At 44.0% G+C, this 27,998-nt stretch overlaps 1 protein-coding gene and 1 pseudogene across 1 annotated transcript; one reads left to right on the forward strand and one right to left on the reverse strand.

The window, feature by feature from the left end:
* Positions 1-1,868: 1,868 nt before the first annotated feature.
* Positions 1,869-2,555, reverse strand: LOC120362684 (glyceraldehyde-3-phosphate dehydrogenase pseudogene; annotated as a pseudogene).
* Positions 2,556-5,254: 2,699 nt separating this feature from the next.
* On the forward strand, positions 5,255-27,771 carry LOC120362641 (uncharacterized). Its single transcript, XM_039465471.2, has 3 exons — positions 5,255-5,472; positions 12,319-12,445; positions 20,233-27,771. The coding sequence occupies exons 1-3, from the start codon at positions 5,470-5,472 to the stop codon at positions 22,044-22,046; spliced, it is 1,944 nt and encodes a 647-aa protein (XP_039321405.2). The 5' UTR covers positions 5,255-5,469; the 3' UTR covers positions 22,047-27,771.
* Positions 27,772-27,998: the final 227 nt, after the last annotated feature.

The raw sequence follows: 27,998 nt of genomic DNA on the forward strand, positions 1-27,998 counted from the left end.
CCTGAGAGGTGGAGGTTGCAGTGAACTGAGATCATGCCACTGTACTCCAGCCTGGGTGAAAGAGCAATACCCCATCTCAAAAAATAATAGGAAGGTAACTAATTCACTAGAAAACTGAAAACGGGCCGGGCGCGGTGGCTCAAGCCTGTAATCCCAGCACTTTGGGAGGCCGAGGCGGGTGGATCACAAGGTCGAGAGATCGAGACCAACCTGGTCAACATGGTGAAACCCCGTCTCTACTAAAAATACAAAAAAAAAAAAATTAGCTGGGCGTGGTGGCACGTGCCTGTAATCCCAGCTACTCAGGAGGCTGAGGCAGGAGAATTGCCTGAACCCAGGAGGCGGAGGTTGCGGTGAGCCGAGATCGCGCCATTGCACTCCAGCCTGGGTAACAAGAGTGAAACTCCGTCTCAAAAAAAAAAAAAAAAAAAAAACTGAAAACGTCAAAAACGCTGAAAACAAAGGTATACTTTTTGCTTTGTATTGAATTGATTACTGTGATATCTTATATGGCTTATAAACCTAAAAATATGAAACAGCTGGGTGTGGTGGCACGCTCCCATAGTTTTAGCTACTTGGGAGGCTGAGGCAGGAAAATTGCTTGAACCTGGCAGGTGGAGGTTGCACTCCAGCATGGGTGACAAGAAACTCCTCTCCAAAACTAAACAAAACAAGACAGAAAAAAAAAAAAAACCTAAATGTAACAAAAATGAAAACATGGTAAGGTTGTGGAGAAAAGACAATCTTTATACACTCTCGGTTTAAATGCAAATTAATGTAGCCCCTGTAGAACACAGTTTGGAGATTTCTCAAATAACTGAAAGTAGAATTGCCATTTGGTTCATCAGTCCCATTAATGGCTATATACTCAAAGGAAAAGAAAGTATATTACCAAAAAGACACTGGCACTGAGATGTTTATTGCAGCAGTATTCACCATAGCAAAGACAGAATTAGGGTAAACTAGGTACTCATGCTAGTTGTCTAATTTAATCCTCTGGCCCATTAACAGGGTGTCGCTCTTGTCTCAATGAAGTGATGAAAATGTTTTATTTATAACCTATAAATAGCCTAAAACTCTCCGGTTAACAATTTTCACCACATTAAAAAATTCTGGCAGGGTGCAGTGGCTCACACTTGTAATCCCAACACTTTGGGAGGCTGAGGTTGGTGGATCAGGAGTTCAAGAGATTGAGACCATCCTGGCCATCATGGAGAAACCTGGTCTCTTCTAAAAATACAAAAATTAGCTGGTCATGGTGGCACATGCCTGTAGTCCCAGCTATACAGAAGGCTGAGGCGGGAGAATTGTTTGAACCCAGGAAGCAGAGGTTTCAGTGAGCCAAGATTGCAGCCTGGTGATAGAGCAAGAGTCCATCTAAAAAAAAATGTTTCAAACTTTCCATCGGGTTTTAGAAAGTACTGTGTAAAGTGACATAGGGTGGCTTGGACAGTGAGAAAGCTGTAGCCACAATACAGGCAAAGGGGTGGGGCTGGGAAGCTTGTGCAGCTGTTGATGAACATAGAGACAGAGAGAAACTGGGAAACTTCTAAAAATAAAAGCAGAATTCCTTTCTAAATTCAGAGAGAGTCAGCTATGCAGCCTGAGTTCAAGTGTTTTCTCCATGTTAAGAACTGATGCTATTGTCCCATCCTGAATATTTTCTTTTTGAGCACAGGGGACTTTATTGATGGTACATGACAAGGTGGGACTCCCTAGGCCCCTCTCTCTTCAAGGGGTCTGCATGAAACTATGAGGAGGGGTGATTCAGTGCGATGGGGGACTCAGTGTGGCAGGGACTCTACAGCAGTGAGGGCCTTTCTTTCTTGTGCTCTCTCAGGGGCTGGTGGTCCAGGGATCTTACTCCTTTAGGCCATGTGGGAATGGAGGTTCACCACACCGTAGCCAAATTCATTGTCATACCAGGAACTGAGCTTGAAAAGTGGTCATTGAGGATAATGCCAGCACCAGCATCAAAGGTGGGAGAGTGAGTGTCGCTGTTGAAGTCAGAGGATACCAACTGGTGCTCAGTGTAGCCCAGGGTGCCCTTGACGGGTCCTTCAAAGCCTGCTTCACCACCTTGATGTCATCATATTTGGCAGGCTTTTCCAGACCGCAGGTCAGGTCCACCACTGATACGTTGGCAGTGGGGACACGTTAGGCCATGCCAGTGAGCTTCTCGTTCAGCTAAGGGATGACTTTGCCCATGGTCTTGGCAGCACCAGTAGAGGCAGGGATGATGTTCTGGAGAGCCCCAGAGGGTCCATCCCCAGTCTTCTAGGTGGCAGTGATGACTTGGACTGTGTCTTGAGTCCTTCCTCAATACCAAAGTTGTCATGGATGACGTTTGCCAGGGGCGCTAAGCATTGGGTGGTGCGGGAGGCATTGGTGATGATCTTGAGGCTGTTGTCATACTTCTCATGGTTCACGCCCATCACGAACCTGAGGGCATCAGCAGAGGGGGCAGAGATGATAAACCCTTTGACTCCAACCTTCACCTTCCCCATGGTGTCTCAAGGATGCAGCTGACAATATAAGACAAGATGAAGCTGTCTGTCAAACAGGAAGAGCAGACAGTCTCACCCTGAATATTTTAGATCCTCTAACCTGGAGTCAAAGAATCACTAAAACAAATATTTACAGTAATCATGAAGGTTCTATTATATAACAAGCACCAGCCTGTAATTGTTTATTTCTTTAATGTGTCAAAACAACTTCATGATTTATGAAGGATTCACATTGTTCATCTGAACGACTTGGCCCAATAAAGTCAATAAACTTAATTATGTCAGTGATAAAAATACGGTAAACAGTAACAATCACTAAAGAAAAATAAGCTTATATAGGGTTCTCCAGTTAAGGAGGAAAAGTGAAATGTACTTTTTCAGTGGAATAAACTCCATTCAGCATCTTCTTTTTTCTTTCTTTCTTATTTTTTTGTTTTTTTGAGACAGAATTTAGCTTGTGTTGCCCAGGCTGAAGTGTAATGGTGCGATCTTGGCTCACTGCAACATCCACCTCCCTGGTTCAAGTGATTCTCCTGTCTCAGCCTCTAGAGTAGCTGAGATTACAAGCGCATGCCACCACGCTGAGCTAATTTTGTATTTTTAGTAGAGACGGAGTTTCTCCATGTTGGTCAGGCTGATCTCGAACTGCCGGCCTCAGGTGATCCACCTGACTCGTCCTCCCAAAGTGCTAGGATTACAAGCATGAGCCACTGTGCCCAGCCTCATTCAGCATCTTTGATATGCAGGGCATATGCAATACCAATATACTTCCTCAGAATTTTGTTATTTTGGAAGGACTTCTTTTTATTTGGTAGTGCCATTTTCCTGATGGTATTATTCTCACTTGACAGCTTTTTTATTTTCTTGTAACTTTAACAATATCAAACAGTTTTCTTCTGTAGGGAACGAGCCCCTGCATCACCTGTGGGTACCCCAGGTTTAGTGGCGACAAAGAGATAAGAAAAAGACAGATTAAGAGTACAAAGAGTGGGACCAGGGGTCATCCCTTTTTACTGGAGACAGCGAAGGCCCCCAACTCCGATCTCTCACACTATTTGAGCACAATATTTATGATAACATAGCCTAGGTCACCCTGCACTGGAACATGAGGCATGGAGAAGTTTGCCTCCCCAGAGGCCTCCCACAGTTTGTTGTTCCCAGTTCATATGTTACTCATAATCAATTTATGTAGGCACTCTGTAATTCCTTTTTTCTTTGCTGCTTCCCCCAATACCTTCTGACCTGCAAAAATTTATTTTCACAAATTCACTGGTTATCTCATGAGGCTATGCTTATATATGACACATCATTTTTATCTTGCAGCTCCCCAAATTCTCTTCTGTGATTTTTGCAATTTTACTTATGTGTTTATTACAAATATCATTGATTGTATCCTAGTTTCTTTGTTCAGCTTCTACATGTTTACATCATTTTTCCTTTTAAGAAACTTTTCAGTTATTTTTGCATCTACAATTTTGTTTTTTGCTATTTTAATATTTTTTGCTGTTATCCTCATTTTTCTGATTTCCAGTAGTTGTCTGTGTTTCTACTTCACTTACTGAAAATTATTCAATTAAATTAATTAATTCCTTTTCTTTTTTTTTTTTTTTTTTTTCCTGTAAGATGGGGTTTCTTCATGATGGCCAGGCTGGTCTTGAACTCCTGACCTCAGGTGATCCACCCACCTCAGCCTCCCAAAGTGCTAGGATTACAGGCGTCAGCCACCGCTTGTTTCTCTCTGTCACCCAGGCTGGGATGCAATGGTACGATCTTGGTTTACGGCAACCTCCACCTCTCGGGTTCAAATGATTCTCTTGCCTCAGCCTCCCGAGTAGCTGGAACTACAGGTGCCTGCCATCATGCCTGGCCAATTTTTAGTATTTTTAGTAGAGATGGGTTTCACCATGTCGGCCAGGCTGATACTGAACTTCAGTACTCAACTGATCCACCCACTTCAGCCTTCCAAAGTGCTGCGATACCACACCTGGCCTATTTTATTTTATTTTATTTATTTATTTGTTTATTTATTTTTGAGACAGAGTTTCACTCTGTCGCCAGGCGCTAGGCTGGAGTGCAGTGGCACAATCTCGGCTCACTGCAACCTCCGCCTCCTGGGTTCAAGCAATTCTCCTGCCTCAGCCTCCCAAGTAGCTGGGACTACAGGCACGCGCCACCACGCCTAGCTAATTTTTTTTTTTTTTGTATTTTTAGTAGAGACGGGGTTTCACCATGTTGGCCAGGATAGTCTCGATCTCTTGACCTTGTGATCTGCCCACCTCAGCCTCCCAAAGTGCTGGGATTACAGGCTTGAGCCACCTCACCCGGCCTTATTTTATTTTTGAGACAGCCTTGCTCTGTTGCCCAGGCTGGAGTGTAGTGCTATCATCTCCACTCACTGTAACCTTCCACTTCTGGGTTCAAGCTATTCTCCTGTGTCAGACTCCCAAGTAGCTGGGATTACAGGCATATGCCCCACCCCGCTCAACTCAGGCAGGAAGCTCTGCCTGAAAAGCTGCAGTTTTAGGAGGCTGAGGCAGGAGAATTGCCTGAGCCCGGGAGGCGGAGGTTGCGGTGAGCCGAGATCGCGCCATTGCACTCCAGCCTGGGTAACAAGAGCGAAACTCCGTCTCAAAAAAAAAAAAAAAAAGCTGCAGTTTTGGCTGTTTCACTTCTCCCAGAGTTGGATCATATCTTCTGTCACTCAGGGCCTGAGGGGGCGGGGCCTTAAGCATTAGCCAATCAGGGACGTTGGGTTGGAAACTGTTCAACCCCGCACGTAGCTGGAGCAAAGAGGGCGGCTTTCGGGTTTGGCGGGCGTTTTTCTCCTGCTGCCGTGAAAGCTCCACGTCTCATCTTCGCTGCTGTGTCCTCCCTTCCTAGAGGCCTATCCTCTGTGGCCCTGTGATCTTCAGTCGTTGGGAGATCCACAGCTAAAAGGCAGGAACCCCCTGGAAGCTTAGAGATGGTGAGAGTGCCTTTCCGACATCCGGAGAGAGGGGAGGGACTGGTTGAAACTGGCGGGAAGCGGCTGTGCTGAGACTCAGGCCTCCCCGCGGTCGGCTCCACGATCTGCGGGAGTTCTTGCCCAGCTCGGCCTCTGTCCCCTTCAGCCCTAAGATGGCGGCTGCGCCGACAGGCAGGTGCCTGGAGCCCTCTCCCGGCAGCTCGGCGCCGTCAGCGCCGCGTTTCTCCCAGGTTGTGCAGGGACCCCAGAAGGGCGCTCAGGGCGGAGTTCTGGCTCGAGGTGGGAGTTCATGCATGGGAAGAGCTTTGGTCCTGGGGGTTCACCGTTTCACTTTTCTCCTATTAAAAAGTTATGGGGCCTGGCATGGTGGCTCGCGCCTGTAATGCCAGCATTTTGGATGGCCGAGGCCAGCAGATCAGTTGAGGTCAGTGTTAAAACGCGCGCGCTGAATGAAGAGACTCCCAAACAGGCTTTGCGTGAGCAACAAGGCTGTGTATTCACCTGGGTGCAGGCGGGCCGAGGCTGAAAATGGAGTCAGGGTCAGGCTGTGGGGTAGGAGTTGGGTTTATAGGTTTGGGATGGGCAGTGGCAAGTTACAGACGTTTCAGTTGGCTGTTGTTTGCAAGCTGGAAAGGGGTGTCGATTTGCAAGCTGGGACGGGGTCGTAGGGGTGGAGTCACCAGTTTTTCTAAGCTCGGATACAAAGTCCAATGGCCTTCTCATTTGAGGCCAGAATAAGAATAGAAGAATGTCTCTGTTTAGTTAAGCTCCACAGGGGTTGATCCTTTCTTCCAGGAACACATCTGGGGTGTACCTGCAGGTCGCAGAGATTACCATGCTGTTCATGGCTCAGTCAGACCTTACAGTCAGGAGTTGTGAGGTGAACTAAATTCCTCTTCAGAGACTCAACTTCCAGGTCATAAGTTGTAAACGTTGCAAATCAACCCTACCCCTTTTCCCCCTTTCTCCATTTGTCGCGAAATTGCGCTTTTACCCTATTTGAAAAACGTTTGAGTCTAAGCCAACCCGGATCAGTTTAGATTGTGCTGTCCAACCCCAGCCAATAGGGGAAGAACGAAAAAAAGGAACTTTGTTAGGGTTAAAAAACCCTTGCTGTCGGGCACTTTGGGAGGCCGAGGCAGGGGGATTATGAGATCAAGAGATCGAGAACATCCTGGTCAACATGGTGAAACCCCGTCTCTACTAAAAGAAAAAAAGAAAAACATAATTAGCTGGGCATGGTGGCGTGTACCTGTAGTCTCAGCTATTTCGGGAGGCTGAGGCAGGAGAATTGCTTGAACCCAGGAGGCGGAGGTTACAGTGAGCCAAGATCGCGCCACTACACTCCAGCCTGTCGCCTGGTGACAGAGAGACACAGTCTCAAAAACAAACAAACAAAAAACCTTGCTGGCTGAGCGCGATGGCTGACACCTCTCCCAGTACTTTGGAAGGCTGAGGCAGGCAAATCACAAGGTCAGGAGTTCTAGACCAGCCTTGGCCAACATGGTGAAACGCCGTCTCTACTAAAAGTACAAAAATGCAACCTTTGCCTTTCGGGTTCAAGTGATTTTCCTGCCTCAGCCTCCCGAGTACCTAAAATTCAAGGCATGCGCCATCACGCCTGACCAATTTTGTGCTTTTAGTAAAGACAGGGTTTCTTCATGTTGGTCAGACTGGTCTCAAACTCCCGGCCTCAGGTAACCCGCCTGCCTCCCCCTCCCAAAGTGCTGGGATTACAGGCTTGAGCCACTGCAACCGGCCAAAAAGAGGTTATTAAAGCCTCAGTTAATTTTAATTTATTCTGGGGAGCCTCCCTTACAGTTGTCCCAGCTCATCCCAGTCATGGAAGGAGCCTTTATTCTGAGAGAAGCTACAGAGCTTTGGAAAGCTGGGGCCCCACAGGCAGATGAAGTTAAGATTAATATGAAAGGAAACTGGGAGGGTTTTACTGATGATGAAGTTGTTATTGTTTTGAGGCACTTTTTAGATTTTGTAAAATAAAAATATTAGGATTATGTAAAAAAAAATGAATTAAAAAAAGTATTGTAACAGGAGGAAGTACCAACTAACTATAAGATAACAGACCCCTTTTTCTTGCAGCCACCAAAGAATTCCCACTCACAAACACACACAGCAGCCATTGACGTGTCCACAGTCCTCCTAGGACTAGGCACCATCTTCAGGAACTTCATCTTCAGGACTTTTTGATCATAGTGTTTCTTTTTTTTTTTTTTTTTTTTTTTGAGACGGAGTTTCGCTCTTGTTACCCAGGCTGGAGTGCAATGGCGCGATCTCGGCTCACCGCAACCTCCGCCTCCTGGGTTCAGGCAATTCTCCTGCCTCAGCCTCCTAAGTAGCTGGGATTACAGGCATGTGCCACCATACCCAGCTAATTTTTTGTATTTTTAGTAGAGATGGGGTTTCACCATGTTGACCAGGATGGTCTCGATCTCTTGACCTCGCCTCGGCCTCCTAAAGTGCTGGGATTACAGGCTTGAGCCACCGCGCCCAGCCTCAATCATAGTGTTTCTTAACAAGAACCCGCAAGTGTCTTCATGTCTCCTGGCATATCCCCACCTTCAGACGCTGAATCTGCAGCAGCAAGCTCTTTTCCCCATCAACCTAAGGTTCTAGACTTCCTGTTCATAATCTCATCTGCCTGCAGGCAAACAAATAAATCAGAGAACAGCCCCACCTGGCCCACTATCTGTGGCAAAAATCAGTCCTTTCACCTACATTCACTCTCTTAACACCCAGGAATATTTTTTCTTGTAGTTTTATTTTTGGTTCGGGGTACACATGTGGGTTTTGTTTTTTTTTTTTTTTGAGACGGAGTTTCGCTCCTGTTACCCAGGCTGGAGTGCAATGGCGCGATCTCGGCTCACCGCAACCTCCGCCTCCTGGGCTCAGGCAATTCTCCTGCTTCAGCCTCCTGAGTAGCTGGGATTACAGGCACGCACCACCATGCCCAGCTAATTTTTTGTATTTTTAGTAGAGACGGGGTTTCACCTTGTTGACCAGGATGGTCTCTATCTCTTGACCTCGTGATCCACCCACCTCGGCCTCCCAAAGTGCTGGGATTACAGGCTTGAGTCACCGCGCCCGGCCAACATGTGGGTTTTTTATTCAGCTAAAATCATGTCATGGGGGTTTGGTGTGCAGATTATCTTGTCACCGAGGTACTACTCATAGCACCAAACAGGTATGTTTTCTGATCCTCTTAGTCCTCACACCCTCCACCCTCAACTAGGCCTCAGTGTCTGTTCTTCTCTTTGTGTGTTCCTGTGTTTTTATTATTTAGCGCTGATAAATAATAACATCCATCTAGTTGTCTGTTTCTGCATTAGTTTTCTTAGTTTTGCTTTGTTTTGTTTTGAGATGGAGTTGTGCTGTTTTTGCCCAAGGCTGGAGTGCAATCCTGGAATTTCGGCTCACCGCAGCCTCCGCCCTCTGGGTTCAAGAAATTGTCCAGCCTCGGAATCTTGAGTAGCTGAGATTACCACCCTTGGTTAATTTTGGACTTTTACTTATTTATCTATTTAGGTTTATTAATTAATTAATTAATTAATTAATTTTTTTTGAGACGGAGTTTCGCTCTTGTTACCCAGGCTGGAGTGCAATGGCGCGATCTCGGCTCACTGCAACCTCCGCCTCCTGGGTTCAGGCAATTCTCCTGCCTCAGCCTCCTGAGTAGCTGGGATTACAGGCACGTGCCACCATGCCCAGCTAATTTTTTGTATCTTTAGTAGAGACGGGGTTTCACCATGTTGACCAGGATGGTCTCGATCTCTCGACCTCGTGATCCACCCGCCTCAGCCTCCCAAAGTGCTGGGATTACAGGCTTGAGCCACCGCGCCCGGCTTTAATTTATTTTTTTGAGGTGGAGTTTCATTCTTATTGCCCAGGCTGGAGTTCAATGTCGCGATCTTGACTCACGGCAACTTCTGTTTTTCAGGTTGAAGTGATTCTCTTTCCTCAGCCTCCCAAGCAGCTGGGATTACAGACAGGCACCACCACACCCAACTAATTTTTTTTATTTTTAGTAGAGATGGGGTTACTCCATGTTGGTCAGGCTGGTATCAAACTTCTGACTTCGGGTGATCCATCCAGCTCGGTGGATCTTCCCAAAATGTTGGGATTATAGGCATGAGCCACTGCACCCGGTCCAATTTTGTATTTTTACTACGGAAGGGGTTTGTCCATATTGGTCAGGCTGGTCTCAAACTCCCGACCTCAGGTGATGCGCCCGCCTCAGCCTCCGAAAGTGGTGGAATCACAGGCATGAGCCACTGCACCCAGCCTAATTTTGTATTTTTACTAGAGATGGAGTTTCTCCATGTTGGTCAGGTTGGTCTTAAACTTCCGACCTCTGGTGATCCACATGCCTTGGCATCCCAGATTCCTGGGACTACAGGCATGAGACACTGGTGCCTGTGCTCTGCATTAGTTTTCTTTTCTTTTCTTTTTTTCTTTTTTGAGACGGAGTGTCACTATTGTTACCCAGGCTGGAGTACAATGGCGCGATCTCGGCTCACCGAAACCTCCGCCTTCTGGGTTCAGGCAGTTCTCCTGCCTCAGCCTTCTGAGTAGCTGGGACTACAGGCGGGCACCATGCCCAGCTATTTTTTGTATTTTTGTATTTTTTATTTTTTATTTTTTTAATTTTTTTATTTTTTGGAGACAGAGTGTCGCTCTTGTTACCCAGGCTGGAGTGCAATGGCACGATCTCGGCTCACCGCAACCTCCGCCTCCTGGGTTCAAGCAATTCTCCTGCCTCAGCCTCCTGAGTAGCTGGGATTACAGGCACGCGCCACCATGCCCAGCTAATTTTTTGTATTTTTAGTAGAGACGGGGTTTCACCACGTTGACCAGGATGGTCTCGATCTCTCGACCTCGTGATCCACCCGCCTCGGCCTCCCAAAGTGCTGGGATTACAGGCTTGAGCCACCGTGCCCGGCTATTTTTGTATTTTTAATAGAGACAAGGTTTCACCATGTTGACCAGGATGATGATCTCTTGACATCGTGATCCACCCGCCGTGCCTCCCAAAGTGCAGGAATTACAGGTGTGAACCACCGTGCTTGGCCTAGTTTTCTAATAATGGTCACCAGCTTCATTGATGTTATTGCAAAAGACATTATTATTATTTTTTTAATGGCCATAGAGTATTTAGTGATGTTTATGGACCATATTTTTTTCTTTACTAAATCTTTCATTTTAATTTTGGAGACAGTGTGTCACTTACTGTCCAGGCTAGGGTACTGTGGCATGATATTGGTTACTTTAGATTCAGCCTCCCAGGCTCAAGCAATTCTCTCCTACTTCATTATCCCAAGTAACTGGGTCCACATGTGTGCATTACTATGCCTGGCCAGTTTTTTGTTTTGTTTTGTTTTTTGTTTTTTTTGTGAAGACAGGAGGATTTTGTCATGTTGCCTAGGCTGGTCTCAAAATTCTAAGCTCAGGCAATCCACCTGCGTCAGCCTCCCAAACTGCTGGGATTCCGGGCATGACCCATCACATCTGACCATACCATATTTTCTTCATTCAGTCTACCATTGATAGACATTTAGGGCCTGTCCACGTCTTTGCTACTGTGAATAGTGCTGCAATGAAAATGCATGTGGATATGTCTTTATATGAAATAATGTGTGTTTCTTTGGTTATGTACAAAATTATGAGCTTCCCATGTCAAATGACAATTCTGTTTTTAGTTCTATCAGGAATCGCTATACTGCTTTTTTGTTGTTTTTGTTGTGTGTGTGTGTGTGTGTGTTTTGAGACTCAGTTTTACTCTTGTTGCCCAGGCTGGAGTGCAGTGGCACAATATCGGCTCACCGCAACCTCCGCCTCAGAGGTTCAAGAAATTCTCCTGCCCTAGCCTCCAGATTAGCTGGGAAGACAGGCATATGCTGCCACCCCACAGCTAATTTTGTATTTTTAATAAAGTTGGGGTTTTTCCATATTGGTCAGGCTGATCTTGAGCCCCTAACCTCTGCCTCAGCCTTCCAAATGCTGAAATTACAGGCATGAGCCACATTACCCAACACGCCACACTGCTTTTTGCAATTCTTGAGCTAATTTAGACTCCCAGCAACAGAGTATAAGCATTCTTTTTTCTCTACAACCTTGTCAGCATCTGTTATTTTTTTTTTTTATTTTTTATTTTTTTTGAGACGGAGTTTCGCCCTTGTTGCCCAGGCTGGAGTGCAATGGCGCGATCTCAGCTCACCGCAACCTCCGCCTCCTGGGTTCAGGCAATTCTCCTGCCTCAGCCTCCTGAGTAGCTGGGATTACAGGCACGTGCCACCATGCCCAGCTAATTTTTTGTATTTTTAGTAGAGACGGGGTTTCACCATGTTGACCCGGATGGTCTCGATCTCTCGACCTCATGATCCACCCGCCTCGGCCTCCCAAAGTGCTGGGATTACAGGCTTGAGCCACCGCGCCCGGCGAGCATCTGTTATTTTTTGACTTTTTTTTTTTTTTTTTTTAAAGACAGTGTTTCACCATGTTGGTCAGGCTGTTCTTGAACTCTGGACCTCAGGTGATCCGCCTGCCTTGGCCTCCAAAGTGCTTGGATTATAAACGTGAGCCACCATGCCTGGCCATTTTTTGACTTTGTAAAAATAGCTGTTCTGACTTGGTGAGGTGGTATTTCAATTTGTTTTTTTTATTTTAAAATTCCTTTAATGATGAGTGATGATCATTTTTTTTCATATGCTGTTAGACACATGTATGTCTTCTTTTGAAAAGCATCTATCATATTATTGTCTTACGTCAAATTAAAAATTCCCTACATGGCCACTTGGTAGAAATATGTGTGTGCGTGTGTGTGTTTTTCAGGAACCATTGGAGTTTAGGGATGTGGCCGTAGAATTCTCTCTGGAGGAGTGGCATTGCCTGGACACTGCACAGCGGAATCTGTATAGGGATGTGATGTTGGAGAACTACAGAAACCTGGTCTTCCTTGGTAAGGATAACTTGAATACACAATTCATAATACACCCTAATGGTTTTATTTATGTATTTATTTTTTTGTAGGATGTTTCTTAGTAATTTATTCTGTGCGTAAAAGTTTCAGAAGCCTTTTTTCCAGAATATCTTCAGAATTTATTGACATAGAAAAGAAATTCTTCAAGATATTTCATCTTAATCCAAACTTTCCAAATTCTTGCGTTGAGCTGTATCCTTCACTCTAAATTAGTGGTAATTCCAGCAATTTAATGGCATAAAAGATTGTTGCCCTCACCTGAAAATCTAATTGCCGCCACCAATATTTGATTCAGTAGTACCAGGTAGTAAAATTTAAAAACCTACAAGCAGGGCTGAGCACGGTGGATCATGCCTGTGATCCCAGCACTTTTGGAGGCTAAAACAGGCAGATCACCTGAGGTGTCTGGAGTTTGAGACCATCCTGATCAACGTGGTGAATCTTCATCTCTACCTAAAATACAGAATTAGCCAGGCATGGTGATGCACGCCTTTAATGCCAGTACACTGGAGGCTGAGGCAGAAAATTGCCTGAAGCCAGACACAGAGTTTGTGGTGAGCCAGGATTGCGCCATTGTATTCCAGCCTGGGCTACAAGAGCGAAACTTCCTCTGAAAAGAAAAGACAACTATGGGCTAGGTGTGGTGGCTCACTCCTGTAATCCAAGCACTTTGGAGGCCGAGGCGGGTGGATCACCTGAGGTCGGGAGTTCAAGACCAGCCTGACCAACATGGTGAAACACCGTCTTAAAAAGAAAAAAAAGAAAAAGAAAAAAAAGAAAGGACAACTATGAGTTCAAAGTATTTTCTAAATATTTGTAAGTTTCTATTATTAATTAGTATTTTGGCATTAATGTTTTTCTTTTTAAATTTTTTTTTGTATTAATTTACTAGAATATTTTATTACATCCTCTCTGAGCACCTTACTAGCGTGTAAGTGGAGAATATGAGCCAGATTCATGTTTTTTATTTTTATTTTAAATATAGGGTTTCACGATGTTGGTCAGGCTGGTCTTGAACTCCTGACCTCAGGTGATCCACCCATCTTAGCTTCCAAAGTGCTAGGAGTATAGGCATGAGCCACCACGCCCGGCCTCATGTTTTTTATTTTTAACTAATTCAGTTATTGTTGTCTCTAACCCAGACCTGATCACCTGTCTTGAGCAAGAAAAAAAATCTTTGACTGTAAACTTCATGAGATGATGGCCACATCCCCTGGTAGGTCTCAGTGAAAATGAATACAAGGGAAGACACAGATAAGAAGTCCCAAGGTCAAAGAGAAAGCCAGCCCTTAAAATGTGATGTGTGAACCTGTGTTCCAAAGAAAATAGCTCTGGACAGCTGTTTTTAATTTTAGTCTCACAAAGAGATATTTTCTGTCTTAGCTTTTATGTTCCCTAAGGATTTTGATTTTTTTTTAGCTTCCTTCAAGGTATTCCTTCCTTCAAGGCATTCCTTCTCCATATTGGTCAGGCTGGTCTCTAGCTCCCAACCTCAGGGGATCCGCCTGCCTCAGCCTTCAAAAGCGCTGAAATTACAGGCCTGAGCCACAGTACCCAGCACTCCACACTGCTTTTTGCAATTCTTGAACTAATTTAGACTCAGTGAGAGCCAAAGTCCTCCTTATGACATATAAGAGACTGTACAGTCTGGCTGCTTTTCCATTTCTTTCGGGACACACAAATATTGGCATAATTTTTAGAAACTAAAAGTATTTTGCCAGCGTGGTGGCTCAAGCCTGTAATCCTAGCACTTTGGGAGGCCGAGGTGGATGGAGCACCTGAGGTCAGGAGTTCAAGACCCGCCTGGCCATCATGGTGAAACTCCATCTTAAAAAAAAAAAAAAAAAAAAAAAAAAAAAGGCTGGGCTTGGTGGCTCAAGCCTGTAATCCCAGCACTTTGGGAGGCCGAGGTGGATGGATCACGAGGTCAAGAGATCGAGCCCATCCTGGTCAACACGGTGAAACCACGTCTATACTAAAAATACAAAAAATTAGCTGGGCACGGTGGTGTGTGCCTGTAATCCCAGCTACTCAGGAGGCTGAGGCAGGAGAATTGCCTGAACCCAGGATTCGGAGGTTGTGGTGAGCCGAGATTGCGCCATTGCACTCCAGCCTGGGTAACAAGAGTGAAACTCTGTATCCAAAAAAAAACCTGTAAATAGGTGTGACGTGATAAGAGTGTATATTTTGTGTATTTAAAGTGGAGACTTCTATAAATGTTAATTAAGTCTACTTGTTCCAGATCTGAGTTCAAGTCCTAGAGATCGTTGTTAACTTTCTGTCTCATTGATGTGTCTAATATTGATGTTGAAGTCTCCCACTATTATTGTGTGGGAGTCTAAGTCTCTTTATAAGTCTTATATATCTGGGCATTCCTGTATTGGCTGCATATATATTTAGGATCTTTAGCTCTTCTTGTTACATTGATCCTTTTATCATTATGTAATATCCTTCTTTGCTTCTTTAAATCTTTGTTGCTTTAAAGTCTATTTTGTCAGCAAAAATGGCAACTCCTGCTTTCTGTTTATTTATTTATTTTTGCTCTCCATTTGGTTGGTAAATCGTTCTTCATCCCTTTGAGTCTTTGTGTATCCTTGCATGTGAGATGGGTCAGGATGTAGCATACCGATGGGTCTTTGCTTTTTTTTTTTTTTTTTGGCCTGTCTGTGTCTTTGGATTGGGGAATTTAGTCAATTTAAATTTAGAATTAATAATAATATATGTGAGGTTAATACTGGCATTTAATTTTAGCTGGCTGTTTTGCCCATTAGTTGATGTAAATTCTTGATTATGTTGATGCTCTTTATTTTTTGGTATTTTTTAGAAAGGCTTATACTGGTTGTTCGTTTCTATGTGTCGTGGTTCTTTCAGAAGCTCTTGTAAAGCAGGCCTGGTGGTGATGAAATCTCTGAGTGCTTGCTTGTTCACAAAGGATTTTATTTTTCCTTCGCTTATGAAGCTTAGTTTGGCTGGATGTAAAATTCTGGGTTGAAAGTTCTTTTCTGGGCCAGGCGCAGTGGCTCAAGCCTGTAATCCCTGCATTTTGGGAGGCTGAGATGGGTGGATCACGAGGTCAAGAGATCGAGACCATCCTGGTCAACATGGTGAAACCCCGTCTCTCCTAAAAATACAAAAAATTAGCTGGGCATGGTGGTGCGTACCTGTAATCCCAGCTACTCAGAAGGCTGAGGCAGGAGAATTGCCTGAACCCAGGAGGCGGAGGTTGCGGTGAGCCGAGATCGCGCCATTGCACTGCAGCCTGCGTAACAAGAGCGAAACTCCGTCTCAAAAAAACAAAAAAACAAAAAACTTGTGCATATTTCGTGAAGTTATCGTGTTGTGTTTTTCAGCTCCATTAATTCACTTATATTCCTCTCTAAATTGTGTATTCTTTTTTTTTTTTTTTTTTTTTGAGACGGAGTTTCGCTCTTGTTGCTCAGGATGGAGTGCAATGGCGCAATGTTGGCTCACCACAACCTCTGCCTCCTGGATTCAGGCAATTCTCCTGCCTCAGCCTCCTGAGTAGCTGGGATTACAGGCACGCGCCACCATGCCCAGCTAATTTTTTTGTATTTTTAGTAGAGACGGGGTTTCACCATGTTCACCAGGATGGTCTTGATCTCTTGACCTCGTGATCCACCCACCTCGGCTTCCCAAAGTGCTGGGATTACAGGCTTGAGCCACTGCGCCCGGCCTCATTCTGAGGCTTTTTAGGCTGGTTTCTTCCCTTTGTTATGAATTTATCCATCTGTGGCCTTTATAATTACCGTCTTTATAGTTGGGTTTCTGAGTGGACATCCAACTTGTTGATTCCCAGTGCTAAAAACTGAGCAACCCACTGCGCCGTGCTGGTCAAAACAGCAGTGTTAAGATTGATGGTGCTTTTCTGACTCAGCAACAACAACCACCGCACCAAGGCAGCGGCAAAACCGCCTCACCGGCCACAAGAGTCGTGCTGGCGACCCGTGGGGCTCCTTCTCTGGAAACCCCCTGGTGCGTGAGCCACAAAACTTCGTCTGAAAGTGTGGCATCCTCTCGTTCTCTGTGATTTTATGAGCTACAATCCCGAGCTGCTAGTGATCAGCCATCTTGGATCTCTCTCCTGTTTACTTTTTTGTAGTGTTACAATTTCACTATGTTGACAAGGGTAGTCAGCATTTTTAAATTTAATAAAAATTTTAAATTTAGTAAAAATTCTGTCCTAACAGGATACAACAGATGTAAATAAGACTATTGTGTAGGCCGGGCGCGGTGGCTCAAGACTGTAATCCCAGCACTTTGGGAGGCCGAGGCAGGTGGATCACGAGGTCAAGAGATCGAGACCATCCCAGTCAACATGGTGAAACCCCGTCTCTACTAAAAATACAAAAAATTAGCTAGGTATAGTGGCGCGTGCCTGTAATCCCAGCTACTCAGGAGGCTGAGGCAGGAGAATTGCCTGAACCCAGGAGACGGAGGTTGCGGTGAGCCGAGATCGCGCCATTGCACTCCAGCCTGGGTAACAAGAACGAGACTCCGTCTCAAAAAAAAAAAAAAAAAGACTATTGTGTATTGTCTCGGTTTTGACTGGAGAGTCATGTATGTGTCTGTGAAGCCTAATTGGTCTATAATATGGTTTGGATGTCCATGTTCTCCAACCCTCATACTGCAATATAAATCTTTCATGCTGGATGTGGGACCTAGTGGAACATGTTACTGTCATGAAAGCAGATTTCTCATGAATGGCTTGGTACGTCCGCTTGGTAACCAAAAAGTTTAAACTCTGCTTATTTAAATGAGAGCTTGTTCACCAAAAGAACCTGGCTTCTTCACCTCCTACTTGGCTCTATTTATTAATATATAATATGTCCAGTTACTCTTTGCCTTCCATCATGATTGTAAGTTTCCTGAGATCCTCACCAGAAGCAGATGCTGGCACACACTTCTTATACAGTCTGCCATACTGTGACCTGAAGAAACCTCTTTTATTTATCAATTATGCATCTCAAGTATTCCTCTATATGCAAAATAATTAATATAGTTTATTATCTTTTTTTCTCTTGGGATGAAGTCTCACTCTGTCCCCTAGGCTGGAGTGCAGTGGCATCATCTAGACCCATTGCAACCTCCACCTCCCGGGTTCCAGCTATACTCCTGCATCAGCCTCCTGAGTAGCTGGGACTACAGCCATGCGCCACCATGCCAGGCAAATTATTTTTTAGTAATGACAGCATTTCACCATGTTGGCCTGGCTGGTCCTGAAGTCCTGGCCTCAGGTGATCTGGCTGCCTCAGCCTCCCAAAATGTTGGTATTATATGCAAGAGTTGCCACGCAGAGAAACCCTACAAATGGGAAGAATGGGAAAAAGCCCTTAAAAAGTCTTTTTACCTTACTACACATGAGAGAATTCATACTGGAGAGAAACTCTATAAATGTGAGCAATGTGGCAAAGCTTTTAAGGAATCTGAAACACTTAGTGCACGTAAGATAATTGATACTGAAGTGAAACCCTACAAATGTGAAGAATATGGCAAACAGTTTGTGTACTCCTCAACCCTTTCTACATATAAGAGTATTCATACTGGAGAGAAACCCTACAAATGTGAATAATGTGGCAAAGACTTTATGCACTCCTCAGGCCTTACTGCACATAAGAGAATTCATACTGGAGAGAAACCGTACAGATGTGAAGAATGTGGCAAAGCTTTTACCCAATCTGCAAACCTTAGTACACATAAGAAAATTCATTTTTTTTGGTTTTGTTTTGTTTTGTTTTGTTTTGAGACGGAGTTTTGCTCTAGTTACCCAGGCTGGAGTGCAATGGTGCGATCTCGGCTCACTGCAACCTCCGCCTCCTCGGTTCAGGCAATTCTCCTGCCTCAGCCTCCTGAGTAGCTGGGATTACAGGCACGCATCACCATGCCCAGGTAATTTTTTGTATTTTTAGTAGAGACGGGGTTTCACCTTGTTGACCAGGATGGTCTCGATCTCTCGTCCTCGGGATCCACCCGTCTCGGCCTCCCAAAGTGCTGGGATTACAGGCTTGAGCCACCGCGCCCAGCCTAGAAAATTCATTTTATATCATGGGAGACATTAAGCAGTGTCTGCAAAGGCCCCTAGAAGTGAGAAGTAAAGGTTTATCTGCCAATATATTTCTTTTTCTTTTAAAAAAGAAACCAGTAGTTGGCAATTTAAATTTTTGTATGTGTGTGAGTGACACAGTCTCACTCTGTTACCTAAACTGAAGTGCAGTGAAATGATGTTGGCTCATTACAGTCTTTGCCTCCACAGTTCAAGCAATTCTCTTGCCTCAGTCTCCCAAATAGCTAGCATTACAGGTACCTGTTACCATACCTGGTTAACGTTTTGTATTCTTATTAGACATGGGATTCCACCCAGATGGTCAAGCTGGTCTCAAACTCCTGACTTCACATAATCTTCATGTCTTGTTTATCCGATGTGCTGAGATTATTGGCATAAGACAGCATTCCTTTCTGACAATTTACTTTATTGGTTTTTGACTGGTTTTGTTTTTGTTTTTTGTTTTTTTTTTAAATACAAAGTCTCACTCTGTCACCCAGGCTGGAGTGCAGTGGCATGATCTGAGCTCACTGCAACCTCTGCCTCCCAGGCTCCAGCCGTTCTCTGCCTCAGCCTCCTGAGTAGCTGGGATTACAGGTGCTACAACCACGCCCAGCTAATTTTTTGTATTTTTATTGCAGATGGTGTTTCACCATCTTCGACAGGTTGATCTTCAACTCCTCACGTGGTTGTCCATTCCTGTCACCTTCTCAAAGTGCTAGGATTACAGATAGGCAACACCAAACCTAGCTGGCAATTTAATTTTTTTTTTTTTTTGAGATGAAGTTTCCCTCTTGTTAACCCAGGCTGGAGTGCAATGGCACGATTTCGGCTCACTGCAACCGCCGCCTCCTGGGTTCAGGCAATTCTCCTGCCTCAGCCTCCTGAGTAGCTGGGATTACAGGCATACACCACCATCCCCAGCTAATTTTTTTGTATTTTTAGTAGAGACGGGGTTTCACCATATTGACCAGGATGGCCTCGATCTCTTGACCTTGTGATCCACCCACCTCGGCCTCCCAAAGTGCTGGGATTACAGGCTTGAGCCACCACGCCCAGCAGAATTTACTTTTTTTCTTTTTTTTTTTTTTTGAGATGGAGTTTCGCTCTTGTTACCCAGGCTGGAGTGCAATGGTGCGATCTCGGCTCACCGCAACCTCCGCCTCCTGGGTTCAGGCAATTCTCCTGCCCCAGCCTCCTGATTAGCTGGGATTACAGGCACGCGCCACCATGCCCAGCTAATTTTTGTATTTTTAGTAGAGACGGGGTTTCACCTTGTTGACCAGGATGGTCTCGATCTCTCGACCTCGTGATCCACCCGTCTCGGCCTCCCAAAGTGCTGGGATTACAGGCTTGAGCCACCGCGCCCGGCGCAATTTACTTTTAAAGGCACAGTGTTATACTGAAGAGGAGGAGGACCTGTGTTGGGTGTAAGAAACATACTTTTCTGTTTCTTCTGTGTGGCTCTTTACACTGGGCTCACCTGGGGTCCTTCACAAACTTAACACACTTATAAATATTTTACAAATGGATTTTGGTCAGTATGTGTTTGTTACATTTATACGTCAAGGAAGAAATTACAGCTTGTAGTATTATACTATGACATCTCACTTGTGTAGTTTGTATAATTTTAAATGTTAGATTTGTAAAGTGTACTTATCTGAGTCTAGCAATTGAAGTAATGTGTTTTTATTGTTTCTTTTAGTTACGTGTTCTCATTTTGCCCAAGATCTTTGGTCAGAGCAGGGGATTAAAGATTCTTTCCAAAAAATGATACTGAGAAGATATATAAAATCTGAACATGACAATTTACAGTTAAATAACGGCTGTCAATGTGTGGATGAGTGTCATATGCAGAAAGCAGTTTATAATGGACTCAACCAAAGTTTGACAAGTACCCAGAGAACAATATTTCAATGTGATAAATATGTGAAAATCTTTTATAAGTTTTCAAATGCCAAAAGACACAAGATAAGACATATTGGGAAAAAATTCTTCATATATATACAATGTGGCAAAGCTATTAACCAGTCCTTAACCATTACTACACATAAGAAAATTCATACTGAGGAGAAACCGTACGAATGTGAAGAATGTGGCAAAGCCTCCAACTGGTCTTCACACCTTACTAGACGTAAGAAAATTCATACTGGAGAGAAATCCTACAGATGTGAAGAATGTGGGAAAGCCTTTACAAGTTCCTCTAACCTTGCTAAACATAAGAAAATTCATACTGGAGAGAAACCCTACAGATGTGAAGATTGTGGAAAAGCTTTTACCCGATCTGCAACCCTTACTACACATAAGAAAATTCATACAGGAGAGAAACCCTACAGATGTGAAGATTGTGGAAAAGCCTTTACAAGTTCCGCTAACCTTATTGCACATAAGAAAATTCATACTGGAGAGAAACCCTACAGATGTGAAGAATGCGGCAAAGCTTTTACCCAGTCTTATACCCTTACTACACATAAGAAAATTCATACTGGAGAGAAACCCTACAGATGTGAAGAATGTGGGAAAGCCTTTACAAGTTCCTCTAACCTTGCTAAACATAAGAAAATTCATACTGGAGAGAAACCCTACAGATGTGAAGATTGTGGAAAAGCTTTTACCCGATCTGAAACCCTTACTACACATAAGAAAATTCATACAGGAGAGAAACCCTACAGATGTGAAGATTGTGGAAAAGCCTTTACAAGTTCCTCTAACCTTATTGCACATAAGAAAATTCATACTGAAGAGAAACCCTACAGTTGTGAAGATTGTGGAAAAGCTTTCAAGCAGGCCGCACACATCAGTGCACATAAGAAAATTCATACTGGAGAGAAACCCTACAGATGTGAAGAATGCGGCAAAGCTTTTACCCAATCTTATACCCTTACTACACATAAGAAAATTCATACTGGCGAGAAACCCTACAGATGTGAAGAATGTGGGAAAGCCTTTACAAGTTCCTCTAACCTTGCTAAACATAAGAAAATTCATACTGGAGAGAAACCCTACAGATGTGAAGATTGTGGAAAAGCTTTCAAGCAGTCCGGACATGTTATTGCACATAGGAAAATTCACACTGGAGAAAAGCTCTACAGATGTGAAGTTTGTGGAAAAGCCTTTAGGCATTCCTCTAACCTTATTGCACATAAGAAAATTCATACTGGGGAAAAACCATACAGATGTGAAGAATGTGGAAAAGCCTTTACAAGTTCCTCTAACCTTGCTAACCATAAGAAAATTCATACTGGAGAGAAACCCTACAGATGTGAAGATTGTGGAAAAGCTTTTACCCGATCTGAAACCCTTACTACACATAAGAAAATTCATACAGGAGAGAAACCCTACAGATGTAAAGAATGTGGAAAAGCCTTTATTAATTCCTCTGACCTTACTAGACATAAGAAAATTCATACGGGAGAGAAACCCTACAGATGTGAAGAATGTGGGAAAGCCTTTATTAATTCCTCTGACCTTACTAGACATAAGAAAATTCAGGCTGGGCGCGGTGGCTCAAGCCTGTAATCCCAGCACTTTGGGAGGCCGAGGCGGGTGGATCACGAGGTCAGGAGATTGAGACCATCCTGGTCAACATGGTGAAACCCCATCTCTACTAAAAATACAAAAAATTAGCTGGGTATGGTGGCACGTGCCTGTAATCCCAGCTACTCAGGAGGCCGAGGCAGGAGAATTGCCTGAACCCAGGAGGCGGAGGTTGTGGTGAGCCGAGATTGCGCCATTGCACTCCAGCCTGGGTAACAAGAGTGAAACTCCGTCTCAAAAAAAAAAAAAAGCAAAAAGAAAATTCATACTGGAGAGAAACCCTACTGATGTGAAGAATGTGGGAAAGCCTTTATGAATTCCTCTAATCTTAATAAACATAAGATAATTCATACTGGAGAGAAACCCTATGAATGTAAATGTAGGAAAGCCTTTAACCAACTCTCAACTCTGACTTAATATGAGAATTTATATGAAACATAGACCCTAAAATATAAGGAATGTGACCAAGTGTTTAAGGAAGGTCTCAACCTTCATTACAAATAATTCATACTGAACAGAAGCCTTGTAAGTGAGGAATGTGGCAAACTCTGTAACAAGTTGCCCTTTTTTTTGAGAGAGAGAGAGTTTCACTCATCACCAAGGATGAAGTGCAAAATTTTGGCTCACTGCAACCTCTGCCTTCTGAATTCAAGCCATTCTCTTACCTCAGACTCTTGAGTACCTAGTATTACAGGTTCCCACAGCCACGCCTTGCACATTTGTGTCTTTTTAGTAGCGATAGGGTTTTCGCATCTTTGCCAGGCTGGTCTCCAACTTCTGACCTGAGGTGATCCACCCACCTTGGACTCCTAAAGTACTGGGATTACAGGTGTGTGCCACCACATCCGGCCACAAGTTCTTAATTCTTAAGAGACATGGCATGTTGGGATGCACTCAGGATGGTAGCAGAGATATTAAGGGAAGATATTACAAACCGTTATAACCGAAAACCTCCCTGGGAGGCAGAGGTTTGCATAGGTTGAGAAAGTTTAGGCCAGAGGCAGCCAAACCCTTTTTCTTTTTCTTTTTCTTTTTCTTTTTTTTTTTTTTGAGACAGAGTTTCGCTCTTGTTACCCAGGCTGGAGTGCAATGGCGCGATCTCGGCTCACCGCAACCTCCGCCTCCTGGGTTCAGGCAATTCTCCTGCCTCAGCCTCCTGAGTAGCTGGGATTACAGGCATGCGCCACCATGCCCAGCTAATTTTTTGTATTTTTAGTAGAGACGGGGTTTCGTCATGTTGACCAGGATGGTCTCGATCTCACGACCTCGTGATCCACCCGCCTCGGCCTCCCAAAGTGCTGGGATTACAGGCGTGAGCCACCGCGCCCGGCCCTTCCTTCTTTTCTTTCCTTCCTTTCCTTCCTTCCCTCCTACACAGTCTTGCTCTGTAGCCCAGGGTGGAGTGCATTTTCGTGGTTTTGGCTCACTAAACCTCTGCCTCCCCGGTCCCGGTTCAAGCAGTTCTCCTGCCTCAGCCTCCCCAGTGGCTGGGACAACAGGCACGTGTCACCATGCCCAGATAATTTTTGTATTTTTAGTAGAGATAGGGTTTCAACATATTGGCCAGGCTGGTCTTGAACTCCTGGTCTTTTCATCTGCCTGCCTTGGGCTCCCAAAATGCTGGGATTATAGGCAAAAGCCACAGCACCGACCCAGATATTTTCTTAGTAATACCTGGAGATTATATAAAACCTCTAAAATATCCAACAATATATTTGAATGTAGTAAATTTAACTTCATTTTCATACAAAAATTCTTTATCATTACATCTGCCTTCAGCTTTGTTATTGATTTTGCCAATTATATTTTTATGTTGTATATTCATTAACATATTTATAATAATTTCCATGCTTTTTTTATATTTTAGAGAATAATTTAATATATTTTATGCACTATTATAAAGTACAACATTCTATATTTTCTGTATTTGCTTATCTTTTCCAGACAGTTATGTATTTTCATATAATTTTGTGTTGTTTTCTTGCATTATACTATTTTCAGTAAAAGAAACTCCTTTCAACATCTTTGACATATAGGGCATATGCAGTGCCAGTATACTTACTTCCTCAGGATTTGGTTATTTTGAAGGATTTCTTTTTATTTGGTGGTACAATTTTGCTGATATTCCCACCTGAGAGCTTTTTTTTTTTTTAACTATAACTTCAACAATATTACAGTTTCCTTCTGACCTAAAAATTGTTTTGATAAATTTACTGGTTATCTTGTGAGACTCTGCTTATAAATGAAACATCACTTTTATCTTGCAGCTCCCCAAATTCTCTTAACTGTAATTTTTGAAATTTTGCTAATATGTATGTTTGTTATTAATATTGTTGTGTGTATCCTTGTTTGTTCGTTCAGCTTTTTCTCTTTTTTTTTTTTTTAACGTTTTCTGAAACGGAGCCATGCTCTGTCACCAGTGTGGAGTGCAGTGGCGCAATCTTGGCTCACTGCAACCTCCCCCTCTTGACTTCACGTGATTCTCCTGCCTCAGCCTCTCTAGTAGGTGGTACTACAGGCACTCGCCATCACGCCTAGCTAATATTTTTTTTTTTTTTTTTTGAGACGGAGTTTCGCTCTTGTTACCCAGGCTGGAGTGCAATGGCGCGATCTTGGCTCACCGCAACCTCTGCCTCCTGGGTTCAGGCAATTCTCCTGCCTCAGCCTCCTGAGTAGCTGGGATTACAGGCACGAGCCACCATGCCCAGCTAATTTTTTGTATTTTTAATAGAGACAGAGTTTCACCATGTTGACCAGGGTAGTCTCGATCCCTTGACCTCGTGATCCACCCGCCTCGGCCTCCTAAAGTGCTGGGATTACAGGCTTGAGCCACCGCACCCGGCGCTAATTTTTTTTTTTTTTTTTGGAACACCATTTCACTCTTGTTTCCCAGGCTGGAGTGCAATGGTATAATCTTGGCTAACCGCAACCTTCTCCTGAGTTCAAGCAATTCTCCTGTCTCAGACTCCCGAGTATCTGGGACTACAGGCGCAGACCCCCAGGCCTGGCTAATTTTTTGTATTTTTAGTAGTGACAGCGTTTTCACTGTGCTAGCCAGGATGCTCTCGATCTCCTGACTTCATGATCTGCCCAGTTCAGCTTCCCAAAGTGTTGGGTTACAGGTGTGAGCCACTGCCCCAGAACTAATTTTTGTATTTTTAGTAGAGACAGGGTTTTGCTATGCTGGCCAGGTTCGTCTGAAACTCCTGACCTTGTGATGCTCCTGCCTCTGTCTCCCAAAATGCTAGTATTACAGGCATGAGTCACCGCTCCCACTGGCTGCATTTCAAACAGGACTTCCTCCCTTAGCTGAGGCCCACTTCATAGCATGGGAAAATTTTATTTCTTTTTTGCTCTCTATTTTTGAAGGTATTCAATAGGTTAACAGAATTTTGCTGTCATATTAATAATATATTTTTATTTGAGAGAAAATCAACTTTTGCTTTGTTAACAGTGTATTATCAATACTAAAGCTAATTTTGTTGTTGTTTTTGAGATGTAGTCTTGCTCTATCACCCAGGTTGGAGTGCAGTAGTGCAATCTCAGCACACTGTAACCTTGGCCTCCCGGGGTCAAGCTATTCTCCTGCTTCAATCTCCTGAGTAGCTGGGATACAGGCATACACCACCATGACTGGCTAATTTTTGTATTTTTAGTAGAGATGGTGTTTTACTGTATTGGTCATGCTGGTCTTGAACTCCTGACCTCATGATCTGCCCACCTTGGCCTCCCAAAGTGCTGGGATTACAGACGTCAGCCACTGTGCCTGACCTACTAAAGCTAATTTTAATAAAACCGTGTAAATAAGTCAAATTTGTCATTTGTGACCTCTCAAAATTTACATATAAATTGTACTGTCTTCTAATTTTTTTAACTTTTAATATTTTATCTACATTCTTTGAATTTTTTCAATTTGAAACAGTATGTAGTAATTTCTTTTTTGTTGTTGTTGAGATGGAGTTTCACTCTTATTACCCAGGCTGCAGTGCAATGGTACAATCTCGGCTCACCACAACCTCCGCCTCCTGGGTTCAGGCAATTCTCCTGCCTCAGCCTCCTGCGCCACCATGCCCAGCTAATTTTTTGTATTTTTAGTAGAGACGGGGTTTCACCATGTTGACCAGGATGGTCTCTGTCTCTTGACCTCGTGATCCACCCGCCTCGGCCTCCCAAAGTGCTGGGATTGCAGGCTTTAGCCACCGTGCCCGGCCATGAGTAATTTCTTTTTTCTTTTTTTTTTTTTTTTTGAGACGGAGTTTCGCTCTTGTTACCCAGGCTGGAGTGCAATGGCGCGATCTCGGCTCACCGCAACCTCCGCCTCCTGGGCTCAGGCAATTCTCCTGCCTCAGCCTCCTAAGTAGCTGGGATTACAGGCACGCGCCACCACGCCCAGCTAGTTTTTTGTATTTTTAGTAGAGACGGGGTTTCACCATGTTGACCAGGATGGTCTCGATCTCTCAACCTCGTGATCCACCCACCTCAGCCTCCCAAAGGAGTAATTTCAAACTGTTATAGGAGATAGAAATCATTAAGGCCAGGCACTGTGGCTCACACCTGTAATCCCAGCACTTTGGAAAGTCAAGGTGAGCAGATCACTTGAGGTCAGGAATTCAAGACCAGCCTGGCCAATATGGTGAAACCCTGTCTCTAATAAAAATACAAAAAATTAGCCAGGTGGAGTGGTGCACACCTGTAGTCTCAGCTACTCTGGAGGCTGAGGCAGGAGAATCGCTTGAACCCAAGGAGGCAGAGGTTGTCTAACGGACCAAGGGGTTCACCTGCCTTTTACCTGAGTAGCTGGGATTACATCCATGCACCACCACGATTTATCAAGACAGAGTCAATTTATCAATACAGGGTAATTTGTGGAGGAAATGGTCAATATTCAATTTGAACTCAATTGAACGTGGACACAAACAACAGGGAAGTCCCAGAACAGTTTATGTGAGCCCCTTGAGGTTTTTGGAAAATTTCTATTTCAATCTATTTCTATATATTTGTTGAAAAACAATAGACAATTTCTAAAACAGGCTGACTGTTTTGTGTTTCTTAAGACCAGTCATGAAGGGTCCTCATGATTGGGCCTTTTTTTTTTGTTTTTAAACACAGTCTTGCTTTGTTGCACAGGCTAGAGTGCAGTGCCTCGACCTTGGCTGACTGCAGCCTCTGCCTCCTAGGTTCAAGCAATTCTCTCTCCACCTCCTGAGTAGCTGGAATTACAGGGGCGAACCACCATGCCCAGTCAATTTTTTGTATTTTAGTAGAGATGAGGTTTTTACCATGTTGCTAAGGCTGGTCTTGATCTCCTGACCTTTTGATCTGCTCACTTCAGCCTCCCAAAGTGCTGGGATTACAGGAGTGAGCCACCATGCCCAGCTGTTACTGGGCCTTATGCCAAACAACTCCTTAAAAAAGAGCTAGGGTCCCAGGTTGCCCAAAGCTTCATGAGACCTCTCCTAGTCTGTGCAGGGATGAGTGCTCAACTCTGGAGTCCCGTCTGTTGCTTCCCACTCTGGTTGTGAATTCTTCAGTCTGATGAGTGCGTGTGTGTGTGTGTGTGTGTGTGTGTGTGTGTGTATATCTTTTCCCTTCTCTTCTTCTTGCGATTTGAATATTATATCTGCATATATCAATCTGCTTATTGTATTGAGTTGCTTATTATATCTTTTGATTATTACACTGTTTATTACATTTGCATTGCCAGTTACGTGGGCGGTATTGCGTGTGTGTGTTTTCGCCTTGCGCATCTCCTGTACAGAATACTTTTAGCGTCACAAACACAATTCAAAAACAAAAGTATGCCATCTTTTTGCCACAAGGACAGGGCTGAAAACTCCAGGACTTTTCATATCCCAGGATGGGAACTCCCCCAGTTCTTCCCTTGGCTATTGGCTATTGAATTGTCCAGGGCAACTGGCTTTGTGAGAATTGAGA

Source organism: Saimiri boliviensis, chromosome 14 (assembly GCF_048565385.1).
Source record: "Saimiri boliviensis isolate mSaiBol1 chromosome 14, mSaiBol1.pri, whole genome shotgun sequence".
Taxonomy (NCBI): domain Eukaryota; kingdom Metazoa; phylum Chordata; class Mammalia; order Primates; family Cebidae; genus Saimiri; species Saimiri boliviensis.

What these genes read in the sequence shown, in the direction of transcription:
- LOC120362641 (XM_039465471.2), top strand. An exon ending in CAGAAACCTGGTCTTCCTTG is followed by an intron (nt 12,446 to 20,232) that starts GTAAGGATAACT and finishes TGTTTCTTTTAG; the next exon opens with TTACGTGTTCTCATTTTGCC.